Source organism: Cicer arietinum, chromosome 7 (genome assembly GCF_000331145.2).
Source record: "Cicer arietinum cultivar CDC Frontier isolate Library 1 chromosome 7, Cicar.CDCFrontier_v2.0, whole genome shotgun sequence".
Classification (NCBI taxonomy): Eukaryota; Viridiplantae; Streptophyta; class Magnoliopsida; order Fabales; family Fabaceae; genus Cicer; species Cicer arietinum.
This window is the reverse complement of record NC_021166.2, coordinates 52,521,667-52,535,434: the sequence shown is the minus strand read 5'-3', so window position 1 is coordinate 52,535,434 and position 13,768 is coordinate 52,521,667. Positions and strand designations below refer to the sequence as shown.

The window sequence follows — 13,768 nt, the reverse complement described above, 5'->3', positions numbered from 1 at the left end:
TATATATATATTACTTTTCTTTTATTTCAAATCATATTATGATCAAATAAATCTCAACCATTTTGAGCATGGTCTAAAGGTCTAATTATTTAAGAGATATAACGAATCTTCTTAAATAATGACTCGTAAAAACTATACTTTATGCAATCTTATAAGATGTTTTTAAGAGTAAAAGAAATGATTTAATATTAAATTTTTAAATTTTTTCAAAAGTGTATTATATATCTTTATAAATGATGACCAAATAAAATTATGTCTTTCCAATCCTATATAGATGCTTTACTGTTAAATTCTTACCAAATTTATCAAGAATACACTAGTACCTAGTACATGATAATTATACAAGTTAAACAAAATCTTAAACCGAGATTTGATGCAATAAATAAAAAAGATTGAGATGAGAAAAATAAACCAAAAGCTTTGAGAAAGAATACAACAACAACTTCATGAACTCAATTAGTCTAAAGATAGTGAACAGACAAATTCTTATAATATAATATCTAAACTGATTAAATCATCTTTCCAATAAAATGTTATGTTGATAACATATTATAATACAAACCAAAATAAAAAGTAAGATAATGTAAATATAAAACAATATAAATAAGAGAGAAATATAAAAAAGAGAAAGTAATCGAAACATATGTTTTAAAAAGTTGCATGTACATGAGTTATATTTTATATGACACAAGGCACAAACCTTATAACTTTCAAACATATTAAAAGAATAATGTAGTATATCATCTACATTTGGTTGAAAGCTTTTTACTCATAAAAGTCATGCATCATAAAAATATGAAAAGATTGTTATTTTTATTTTTTTACAAAAAATAGTATTCATTCATTTTTCTTGACGAGAAATATTAATATCATACTCTATAATATTTTTTTTTATTGGTTAAAATTCATATAGATTTACCAAATTTATGTGGACTCCACGTGATTTAGTAAGATTCATATAAAAGTCAAGAGTGTGTTGAAAAGTGTGTTATTGATTTTTTATTTATTTTTTATAGAAATTACATCGATTGAGAGCAATACAATTCAGATAGCTAAAATTGAAAATGATGAATTTGCGAAAAAATTTACAACATCCAGATTAATACTATAAAACGACAAAATATCTACAAATGTGACAAAACATACAAATATGTTAAAATTAAAGTGTTTGGAATACTCATATTTTCGGAGCTGTAACGTTGAAGATGTCAAAACCATTGATTGAATCTGCAGCGGATAGAAACTAATATGTCAATTTAAACCAAACACTTGGTGCAACAAGATAAAAAATCAAAATATCGTCCAGAGACGAGAAATAAAAAAAACATTGCAATAATATGATAGAATCACGAAAAGGAAAACTAAGTATATGTAGAAAATTGAAAATACCTTATTTAAATAATTGTGAAGGAAGAAAACGATTAGAAATGTGATTAATAGAAAATCTATTGACCCCTAACCACCTATCAATTGATTTCAACTCTCTTGGGTGATTTAGAAAAGAAAAGAAAAAAACAAAAACAAAGAGAATGTGCTAGATTTTCTTGTGATTACAACTTAAAAAATATTATTAATATAGCAATAATATTTAGTTGATGTCCCTATATCTAAGTCTTTTCATAAATATGAGATTTATAATAAAAGATACTAAATATTCCTAATATATGACATAATAATTAAAATGATTTCATAGATTTTTTTTAAGGTGTCTATTATTTTTTATTTAATTTATATACATCATAAACATTTTTTTTACTATTAATCAATTATAATTATGAAATTATAAAAAATACTTATTTTGAAAATCATACAAAAAAGTAATTGTGATTTTCTCAACTACATAAAACATAAAACATAATCGATATTTCTGGTAAAAAAACATAAACGATTCTTGTGGCTAAAAAGCAAGAAAGGTTGGATTAGATGACACAAGAAAGAGAAGAAAATCGGGTTAGTTTAGATAATATTAAGAAAAAGTGGGGCCATAATACAAATAATGAGAACAGTTTCTACGCCCTAGAAGAAGTTGAACAACAACACCTTTCGTTATTAATTTTTTGTGTTCCTTCTTCTTTCAAACTCGAAGCCATAATCCAAACACAAAATCCCAACACGAATCAAAACCTATTTCGTTCTTCTTTCTCCCTCCCATTTCATTTCTCTCTCGCCGGCATAAATTTACTCTCAATTTCTCTCTTCTCCTTCACTTAGATCTGTACAATATAAAACACGCTCATACACACAATTTCCCTCACAGATTTTCTTTCTCCGAAGAAAACTAAACAATCTCTCTCTCTCGCTCTGCACCGAACCCTAATTCTTTTTACCATTTTTGTACATTGAAATTCTTTTTATACTTCGTTGTTTTGTTTCGTTAGGTTTTAGTTTGTTAGGGTTTTTGCTACGGTGAGATGAACAACAACAGAGCGAGATATCCACCTCCTGGGATCGGCCCCGGACGTGGAGGTTCCAATCCCAACCTCAACCTGAATCTGAACCAAAATACCAACCAGAATCCGAACCAGAACCCGAACATGAACAATCAGTTTCAGCACAGGCCATCTTATCAACACCATAACCAACAGCAACAGCACCAACAGCAGCAACAGCAACAACAGCAGCAGCAACAACAATACTATGTGCAGAGACAAATGGTGCAACAGCAACAGCAACAACAGCAGCAGCAGCAGCAGCAACAACAGTGGCTGAGAAGGGCGCAGCTGGGTGGTTCAGAATCTAACAACGTTGTTGATGAGGTTGAAAAGACCGTGCAATCTGAAGTCGCTGACCCTAGGTTTGTTTTTTTATTTTATTTATTTATTTCTTTCTTTCATAGAGTTATTTCTGTTTGGCATGCGTTTCATGATTAGGGTTATTTTTGAAGAAGTTTCATTATTAGGGTTAGGGATATGGTTTTGGTTCACATGAAATTATATGTTATCCATTTGTATAGTTATATGAGTTAGTGAGTTGTTAAGTGTTATGAAGCACATACATGGACACAGATACTGGCAAATGAAATGTTTACACCGATTAAATTTTTAAAAAATGAAGTAATTGAATGTTATTACATGTTTGGTTCCGTGTTGGTGTTGGGCAGTGACATTTGTCGGACAGGATACACCTTCAATCTTTAGTTCGGTGCTAAGTAACAATAGGTTTGTGTATAGGTTAAAGATGTTTTACTTGTGTTGTGTCTATGTGGTTTCCTTGGCTTGATGTTTATTAGCTTTGAAATTTCCATTAGTGTATTAGATAATGGAAAATAGTAAAAAGCAATATAATTTTTTTAAAAGAAACTTATAATGGCATTGGCCACAATGGTGCTGCCTCAGAGTTGGAGTGGAGCATTGAGCCTTTTTCGATATGGCTAATCCAATTTCCATGCACAATAGGACAACTTTTGTGGCTTGAGTAGTGGTTGCTGTTACAGCTGATCCCTCTGGCCAGAAGTGATCATTTTCTGGTCACTCTAGCCTCTGGATTAGAGATTGGAGAGAGCCCTTTGTTCATCTTGCCTGGTCATGAAGTTTTGGTGATGATCTTTACTCTACACGTGTTGCTGCCTGTGTCCTTTTCAAATAAAAATGCATGAAGCTTTTTTCCGCTTTTTGCGTGACTTGTTGTGTGGTTGGACGGCACTGGATTTTTTTACCTGCTATCACATCAAGCTGACAATTCATCCCAAAAGGAAACGAAATCACTTGTTTTTTGGGGTAATTCACATCAATCTTCTTGGTTTTGGTAATCAATGCCGTTATCCCTTATTTTGGTTGTGATGAATCATTAGTGTACTTTTTCGTGTTTTGACTAATTTATTCTCGTTAACACTTTAAATAATGCAATTGATAAATGCATTTTAAATTATGACTTATTTATGTTGTTGCTTGTTGGGGGAAAATAATGATTACATCAATCTTTGTTTTGATAATCAATGATGTTGTCCTTTTTTGTTTGCGATGATTCATGAGTATACTTTTTGAGTGTTGACTTATTTATGCATGTTGACACTTCCAGTAATGCAATTGATAAATGCATATTCAGTTTTGACCTATCTATATTTTTTGGAGGGGAAATTTACATCGATCTTATTGGTTTTGGTAATCAATGGGGTTGTCCTTTTTTTGCTTGCAAAAATTCACGTGTACTTTTGATTTGGTTATGCTTGATAACACTTTAACTATTGAATTGATAAATGCATCTTAATTTTGACTTTTATGTATCGTTCTTTTGGGGTAAATTACATATATCTTCTTGGTATGAGTAGTAAATGTCGTTGCCTGTTTTTGTAGTTTACTTTTTGAGTTTTGCCTTATTTATGCTGTGAACACTTATAACTAATGCAATCGATAAATGCATCTTAAATTGAGTTTTTGCATACATTATTCACCCGAATCTAGCGTTTCTTCCAAAACACGGGTTGTTTGTGAACCAAATCGCTCCAATCAGCATTTCAAACTTAAAAGAGGATGAAATTACTTAAGTAGAAGAGAAAGAGGAGACACGTAGAAGATAAAGGGTTTACTGCAGCACATAAGAAGAAACACCCAAAGTGGGGGAGGGGTAGAAGGAAAAAACCCCTGGAAATGCTCATCATCTCATAAAATAGTAAAATAATAATGAAAACAAATAAAGAGCCCTAGCGATGGAAAAAGCCGGCAATGATTTATGCCACTTTCCTTTTTCTTTTCAGAAAAAATAAATTTCCTGTTGCATTTAGTTATGTTTGTTAGACTTTTATTATTTGTATTTAAAGCTTTTCATAACACTTCCTTATAGTAAAAATAAATAGATATTATGATCAAAATAAAACATATGGTGCAAGTCATTCCATTAGTTGAGACCGTTTCCAATTTTCAAAAGATATGAAGAGCTCCATTACTATAGTTTTGTGAGCATAAAGTCATATATGCTTAATATATGTCACATGTTCTAGAACTATGTGCCTATATATACACAACTATAGTTATAGAACTCTCCATTTCCTTTGAGAAATGGAGAGGATCCCTACCCCTCTTACACTGTCATGTGCTCCTAATATTGTGAGCTCACCAGATAGAATATTCTTCATGGGTTACAATGATTGTACCCCTCGTACCCAAGGAAGAAAAACTACTTATCTAACTCCATACAATTATGACTTGTTTCGTCAATCTTCCGCATCACGTAAATTCAATTGAATCGACAAGCACATCATGTAAAGTCTGAACCATGAATGTAGCCTGTGTCTTATCATGTATTGGGAGAAGCTCCATACCACAAACCAGTTCCTGCTGTATTTTGTACCAAACTATCTTGCTATTTTAGTTAAGTGATTGGAACATGTGTCTTGTAGTCAGGTTGTTAAGTGATCATAGAAATGAAAAGTTGAGCAGTAAATCTCCTTTGGTTACTATTTGTAGAAGACCATGGTTTTGGTGCTTTGATTTATGAATCACTTTTTTCTTAGCTTAACCTGTTGTATAAAACCCTTGCAATCTTTTGTATGCTTTCCAAAATTGAGTTGATATTGTCCACAATCTTGGCTGTTGCCTCGTTTTTTTATTTCAAATGTTTTATTATATGGAGTGATGTTATTATGAGTTTGTTTTAGTTTGGAAATTGATTCAATGTAAAATTTAGTTAACATTTGGATATTCAATGTTAGTTGCTCCGTTCTTCAAAAGGAAATAAATAATTCTCTTATTATCCTTAACTTTTTTTGGTTTTCCTTTATTAGTTCTCAAGAATGGAAGGCCAGACTAAAGATTCCGCCACCTGATACACGCTATAGAACAGAGGTATGTTAATATTTATGAATATTGTCATCTAATAATTCAAGTTACTGGTTAATTGCATTTTATTTTAATCATTTATCTTGTTTTAGAACCTTGGGGAACTATACTTTAATTGTTATATTTCTGATTGGGTAGTATTTAATTTTTGTATATATTTACCAGTATCGTGTTGTCATTCCAAACACTAATTTATTATAAATATTTGGCCAAGATTGTTCTTGTCATATAATTTAAATGGCAATTTGTTGATTGATTCATGCCTTTTGAGCGCCATGTACCCCATTAGGCATTTGAGATAGTTTTTTATCAATTATTTAGAGTGCAATTAGGCTTATAGAACAAAGTTAGAGGAGGGGGCGGGCAAGGGCTTGAGGTCTGTATGTGAGGTGGGGGAGATGAAATGGGGGGAAATAAAATGAGGAGAGGGAGTTAGGGATTTTGAAAAAACTATTGGTGAGTGGAAGGAGAGGGGGCAGTAAGAGGGAGAGTAAATTTGGTTGTGTGAGGAAAAATTGTAGAGTACAACACAAGGGAGAGTAAACTTTGGTTGGTTTGGTTTTTGCGTTAATAATTAGTTTACATGTATTTAGCTAATTAATAGTTTATATTAAGATTTACATGGATAGAAAGTTAGAGATTTTTTTTTGAGATGAATTATGTTAACCTAGAATTTATTCAAATCTTCTGTTAATAAATAATTACTTTGTATTCCATTGATTACAATAATTCTAGAACATTGTTTTTGTGTTTGGTGCTAATATAAATTATTTCACGCCGCAATTTGCATTGCAGCGACTTCAATGGCACCACAATTTCTAACCAATGTGGCGTTTGTTGTTTATCTACAATTTTTGAACATTTATAATTGCAATAGTACCGTAAATATTAATATAAAAATAATAATGTTGTTATAGCGCTGCAATCGGGGCTGAAAAGCCCAATTTGAGGCTGCATTTCTTTAGTAAAAAGATTTTTCGGCCTTGATTTTCCGTTTTCCGACCTCGGTCTACTGTTTTCCGGCCACCACCTTCACATGTGAAGAAAAGAAAGAAGATATAAGAAGAAATGAAGGATGAGGCCCAAGAGATGCAGGGGCACAACAGACACAGTAGGCGGCAGTGAGAGAAGATGGGGAATGTGATGTTTCATTTTAGGGACATCTCAGTTTTAGGGTTTGAGTTTCTTAAAATGGGCCTAAAATAAACCAAAATGGACCAACTATTTTTTTAATGTATAATGAATGTTTCTGATAGTACAAGTGTAAAAACCCAATAATGGGCTAAGCAATTGGACATAGGAGGTTGCCCACTCGGCCCTACCTAAACAAATTGTAAAAAAACACTTCAAATTAAACAAAAATAAAAATATTTAAGAAATACACTAACATGTCTAATAAATAAAAAACCTGAAGCAGAAAAGAAAATTATTTATATACATATATAGTAATTACTTAAAATAAATATTTGAATACAACTTTTTTTACGGTATATTATAATATAACTTATTTAATATATATGCATAGTATTACTTATTTAATAAATTTAAATATATTAAAACATTAGAATAGCGGCTTTCCCGCTTTAATGGTATCCCAGTTTAGAGATTAACAACATAGAATATTAGAAGTTGTATATATATAGTATTAACTACTTATCGTTTTTTTTAGAAAAAACTATTTATAGTCTTAATTAGTTAATAAATAGTACTAACTATTCTATATATAATTATTTGGATAAATTGCAATTTTAATTACTGGTCTACCAACCAGTGTTGCCAAATAGCCGCTATAGTATAGCAGAATTTGAACAAATTGTTATTGCTTTCCGATGCACTGTTTAGTACAAAGCATTGTCAAATAGCCCGCTATTGCGGTGCTATAGCACTACAATGTAGCAGGATTTAAACATAACTGCTATTTTCCGCGATCCAAAATTGACAACATTGCTTCCAACAATGTTCTGAATTTTGTGAAACCGCTCATTCCGTGATTATTCCACCTTCTCAGCTTGTTGGGTTTGGTGCACTAAACCCAGTTATTCATTTTCCTGTACAGTATCCCAATTATCTACACATATTTGGTCTTGGGCCTCTATTTCTTTCCCAAGGGCTGTTCTCAGTTTTTGGTTGGGCCCATCAGGTAAATTAAGCATTTGATCCAACCATATATCCCTTTCTCCTTCACACTGCCTCTGGTTGTTGCACTCTCATCTGCAAGGGATATCCTTTGCCCTTAAAGGACTGGCTCGGTTCTTGTTGTTCTAGCAGTGGAAGCTCAGCCAGTATGCCAAGAGCCCAACTCACCCTCCCTGCTGATGATCCATCATCCTCTCAGGCCATCTTCGTGTCAGGTGGTGGCAATGGACTCGCCGAAACTTCAAGCTCTACGGCATTGGCCTCTGTCAAGTACCCAGTTCTGTTTTGTTCTAATGAGGTGACCCGAAAGACATTTGTTTTCCCTCACTTTTTGACCTCTGTTTTAGGTTGTTGCTGACTTCCGTTCAATACATCTAAAAGCTAGTTGAGACACCTGAAATAATATTGAACATGTCTTGAGTGAAAATTCTCCCTAAACAGTCGTAGATATGGAACGATCTGGGCTCTCCCTCTCCTCTAGTCATCAATTTGTCTCTACCCAAGACATGAGTTGATTCAACTCAGCTTGATATGCCACTGATTTGTTTTCCAGATCACTTTCAAGCCTTTTCTCCACATTACTGTCTTCTTCTTTGGCTGATGTAGATTCATGGCCCATCAACCAATCTTTATTTTTCTGCCTCCCTGTTGTGATTAGTTTTTCATTTTTTTTCCTTTGCCTGTTGACCAAGCTTGATTCTTCTCCCTCCCTGTTGTGATAAACATTTATGGCTTCTTTTCTCAAAGTTTTCTACTGTTTATGCTATGTTAATTGTTGTGGCGCCCCAACCCATCCTTCCACATCTCTTCAAACTTTCTCAGCAAATAATTTGTGTTTCAACCCCTCACCACAAAATCTTGTAAGATGGGCTCCACGGCTTCCAATTGCAATTCCATTTTTTCTTTTATCAACCCCGAATTCTCTCATCCTGATCAGAGACTACACTGATACAAGTTGATTGAAAATAGTGTCTTTATTAGAAGAATTAGGGAAGAATTCCCCTTAAGGCTCTAACTCTCTTAGATGGCAAGATACCTCTTCTTCCCACTCTCTTTCTTATTCATAGGCAACATGCTTTATTTCTGTAATCACCGTAGTCCCCATTTACTACCTAATTAATTCTAACTCCCGTATAACAAATCTATCAGATTAGTTTTTTGTTGCATGATATCTCATTCATGGATTAGTTTCAATGAAGGCTGTGAAACGTTAGCTGCCTCATTTTTTATCTTCTTCAAAAGGCCTAATAAAGGATAACACTCATGGATTAGTCATTTTAGCTGCTTTGATTTATAGGGCTGTCATTATTAACTTCTAGTTCTAATTTGTAATATTCATTTTGTTGCTCTGCATTCTTTTTGTTCCCAGGATGTGACAGCTACTAAAGGAAATGAATTTGAGGATTACTTTTTGAAACGTGAGCTGCTCATGGGAATATATGAGAAGGGTTTTGAAAGACCTTCCCCCATCCAAGAAGAAAGCATCCCAATTGCTCTTACTGGCAGTGACATTCTTGCTAGGGCTAAAAATGGAACTGGCAAAACAGCTGCTTTTTGTATTCCTGCATTGGAAAAAATTGATCAGGATAATAATGTTATTCAAGGTTTGACATTCTCTTGCCTTCGTCCCTTTACAAGATTCTAAGAAATCTAATTGAAAGGACTTTTAATGTATTAGTTTTATTAGGTGTTCTGGTAGCCTGATAGTGATACTGATTCTGAGCAGTATCCTGCTATTTGAAAAAGAAAAGAAAATGTAATTGTTTGACTTATTATAATTATTATGATGCTGCATATATTACATTATTAGGCAGCAGTTATGTTTTTAGGTAGTTATTGAATAATTAAATAAATAGGGAATCTGATGGGAAAAGTCAGAAGACAACTATTTGGGGATTGGATATTGATTGGGAGAGACCAAGCTCTCTAATTCTTGGAGGGAGAGACCAAGATCTCGAACATTTTAGTGAGCAAATGTTCTTGTATTTCCTTGTAATCTTCCTATATCTATTGTAATGTGTATAGCAACATTCTGGATGTGACTAATTCTCCAGAATTGTTACCAATAAAGTCTTGCATTGTTCAATCATATACTGTTTGGTACCAGTTTCTATCAGAAACTTGTGACGGTAAGGTTCTGCTAGTGTATGGACTTCAAAGAGCATCAGATTGGTTATATTATGTCTTTACTTTGGCTTTTTTCGTTTCTCCTCTAAAATGCTTAAAGTGCATCTTTAGTTGTGTCTTTTGACCTTTGTCTGACCACAGTAGTATGGTCAATTCATAATGTCTTTCACATTTAATGTTAAGAATATTGAGATTAGGCTTTAGGTGTTACGAATGTTTTAATAACAAAATTTTGAAAATTTCTCTACCAAGCTGATACCTTGTTAATGAGTTGTTTTTCTTGAGAAAGTTATTTAGAAATGGAAGCTATGCAGATATATTTTTGCCTAATCTAGTTGAAAATCATGAATTATTAATAATATTTTGGAGATGGTTATTTATTTAAAAGATTTATATCCTATTTTTTCTTCATGATTGTGGTTTTGAATAAGCATAATGATATGCTCTGCCCATGTTTTGATAATATTGTTTGTATTTCTCTATGACAGTTGTTATCTTGGTCCCAACACGAGAGTTGGCTTTGCAAACATCTCAAGTGTGTAAAGAGCTTGGAAAGCATTTGAAAATCCAAGTTATGGTTACAACAGGTGGTACCAGCCTAAAAGATGATATAATGCGTTTATATCAACCAGTCCATTTACTAGTTGGAACCCCAGGAAGGATATTGGACCTTGCTAAGAAGGGTGTTTGTGTTCTTAAAGATTGCTCTATGCTTGTCATGGATGAGGTAAATATATTACAAGTGAAATTCATTAATTTTTAGAATCCTGATGAGAAACATGAACAATGTGCAAAAACAATCAAATATTTAGAGGTATAGGAAAATAGGGGTTGGAAACATAATTGTATTTAATTAGACAAGTATGATTTGACGTACAGCTAAGTTTCTTTGCATTTATGTCTGATTTGCTACGATTAAGAATCTGTATCCTGAATGTTGTCAAGTGGATAGTGGAACTCTGTTTACTGGTTTCTCATTTTTGTTTTAAGTATCCATTTCCCTGTGCTTGAACAGTATGGCATTGTTGAGATTAATGTCTTCATTAGTAAGTAGTTAGTAGTCATTATTACCATTCTGCAGTTTTACATAGCTTTTATGTGTGTCTCAGGCTGATAAGCTTCTCTCCCCAGAGTTCCAACCTTCCATACAGCAGCTTATTCATTTTCTTCCTACAAACCGTCAAATTCTGATGTTTTCAGCAACATATCCTGTTACTGTGAAGGATTTCAAAGATAGGTATCTTCATAAACCATATGTCATTAACCTTATGGATGAGCTAACTCTCAAGGGTATTACACAATTTTATGCATTTGTTGAAGAGAGACAGAAAGTCCACTGCTTAAATACTCTCTTTTCTAAGGTTTGATTTTTCTTTGTTCTCTTGATTTTCTTATATGCCAGCTCTGAATATTATGATGTTAATAATCGTAGTTTCTGTTCCAGCTGCAAATAAACCAGTCAATTATCTTCTGCAATTCAGTGAATCGGGTTGAACTCCTTGCCAAGAAAATCACAGAACTTGGGTATTCATGTTTCTATATTCACGCAAAGATGTTGCAAGACCATCGTAACAGAGTATTCCATGATTTCCGCAATGGTGCATGCCGAAATCTTGTCTGTACTGGTAAGTTGCCAACACTTTAGCAACCTCTTATAAATGAGCAGTGAGTTGTTTTTCAGTTGCTTGGAATATTATTTAACGTACAATATGGCTGTTTCAATACTTAATTATATGGGGTCCTCATTTCCTTTATCTTGACATATTATCTTCATTTCTTTTGTTTTCTAAATCAATTCAGTATTCAATAGTTGTATTATTTAGATTGGTTTATTGTAGTTAACTATGTACTGGTAATACATCAAATTATAGTGTATATATATTAAGGAATCTTTAGTTTATTATATGTAATTAAACTGATGGTGAGATTTTATATTTAGATATATTTTGTCCTAATAATTTTCTTTTTTCATTCTCCCTTTGCGTGAAACATTTACAGATCTTTTTACTAGGGGAATAGACATCCAAGCAGTTAATGTTGTTATTAATTTTGATTTTCCCAAGAACTCGGAAACTTATTTGCACAGGGTATGTTTGATTTCTGCCCACTTTCTACCCAATTATTTTACGTTGTCCCAAATATGTGTACATGTTCTAATGGATGTTATGCTTTTGATAGGTTGGTCGTTCAGGGAGGTTTGGCCACCTTGGTTTAGCGGTGAATTTGATCACTTATGAGGACCGCTTTAATTTGTATGTAATTTAATTAGTGTTTCTTGAATGAATTTAAGAGATTCTTGCTGTGGGTTGCTCATGTATTCCATCTTTTGTTCAGATATAGGATTGAACAAGAACTTGGCACTGAAATAAAGCAAATTCCGCCACACATTGATCAAGCATTTTATTGCCGGTGACAGTGGTAATACAAGGGTTGTTTTCACAATATGGTGAGTAAGAAGACCTTTTTTTCCTTTTTATAGAGGACAATCTGGATCCTGAGTCCTAATTAGAATTGCGTTCTCTAGAAGTGTACTGTGATTCAATTGTGTAGTTGCCATTGCTGTTGCTAATACGTGTGCATTTTTTACAGGTTAATGTAACGTCACTCAAGCAAGTGCTTATGCCCTGGCATGAGAGGAAGCATTATGGAATTTGGAGTATTGTTGGACCCTTTGTTAAGTGTTTCTTTTCTTTTTTTCTTTCTTTCAATTTCCGGTTAAGAGCTCTGAAACATGAGAGGACGCATATGGCCTTGGCATGAGAGGATGCACTATGGAAATTGGGGAATTGTTGGAACCATTTTAAGTGTTTTTTTCTTTTCTAAATGAAAAATTTCTGGATTGAGAGCCCTGAAGACATTAGAACCTCCAGAGAGTTCAATATTGGCTTTTAATTGCCATATAGTTTGATGGGTCCAGTTGTTGTTTCCGTTAATTACAATTACAGATCTTACTGCATGTTATTAGATCTGTAGTTTTTTTAATAAAATAAATTGTTTAGGGATAATTTATCTTGTTATGAATTTCTCTTCCTTTGCTATTTGGTCTGTCGTTGAAGATCTTGCTTAGTTTGTTTGTGTTTGCCCTGGGTTTTGGTTTGGTGCGTTTTGTTGTTAGAACCCTAATACCAACAATAATTGCACGAGGGTATGCATGGACTTGTTACCAAAATGCATATTGATTGCGTCCGATCATGTATTTTGATAATTTTTGAGGCAGCTTTTATAGGATACAAGACCCAAGATTATCAGATAAATGACTCATTGTGAAAACTGCGATTATAAGCCATTTTAAATACCATAATATCCGTTAGGGATTCTGTTTAACATTGAGATCATCTTGAATCTATTATCGTTGTCTTTCACATGAATTTCAGACTCTATTCACATTCACCTGACTATTTGTTTGTTCAATTTTGGAGGTTGAGTCCATGCTCTTGGCCCACAATAGTTGATATCCCCATGAATTGTGTCTCCACTCCATATTTCGCACTCATCCAATCACTACTGATCTTGTGTCCTATTCCATAGGAGCAGACCACAGCAGTGCATATGGTATGCATAGGCATCCATCACTGATTCAATTATCAATTCACTAGTCTATGAATCTAGCATATTCTTCAAACTAACATAATAATTCCCATTAAAGTGAAGTGTGAATTCATTATCCATTTCATACTGATATTTTTAGGCCAGAAGCATGGTCCATGCTCATCGAATGGACATATTCAACC

At 33.2% G+C, this 13,768-nt stretch overlaps 1 protein-coding gene across 1 annotated transcript; it reads left to right on the top strand.

Annotated features, from left to right (window-relative positions):
• The first annotated feature begins 2,276 nt into the window (after positions 1-2,276).
• On the top strand, positions 2,277-13,075 carry LOC101514088 (DEAD-box ATP-dependent RNA helicase 8-like). The gene is made up of 10 exons (XM_004510748.4): positions 2,277-2,794; positions 5,720-5,780; positions 9,280-9,514; positions 10,526-10,764; positions 11,147-11,398; positions 11,482-11,662; positions 12,036-12,124; positions 12,216-12,289; positions 12,372-12,483; positions 12,627-13,075. Exons 1-9 carry the CDS (start codon positions 2,412-2,414, stop codon positions 12,448-12,450), a joined length of 1,593 nt encoding a protein of 530 aa, XP_004510805.1. The 5' UTR covers positions 2,277-2,411; the 3' UTR covers positions 12,451-12,483; positions 12,627-13,075.
• Positions 13,076-13,768: the final 693 nt, after the last annotated feature.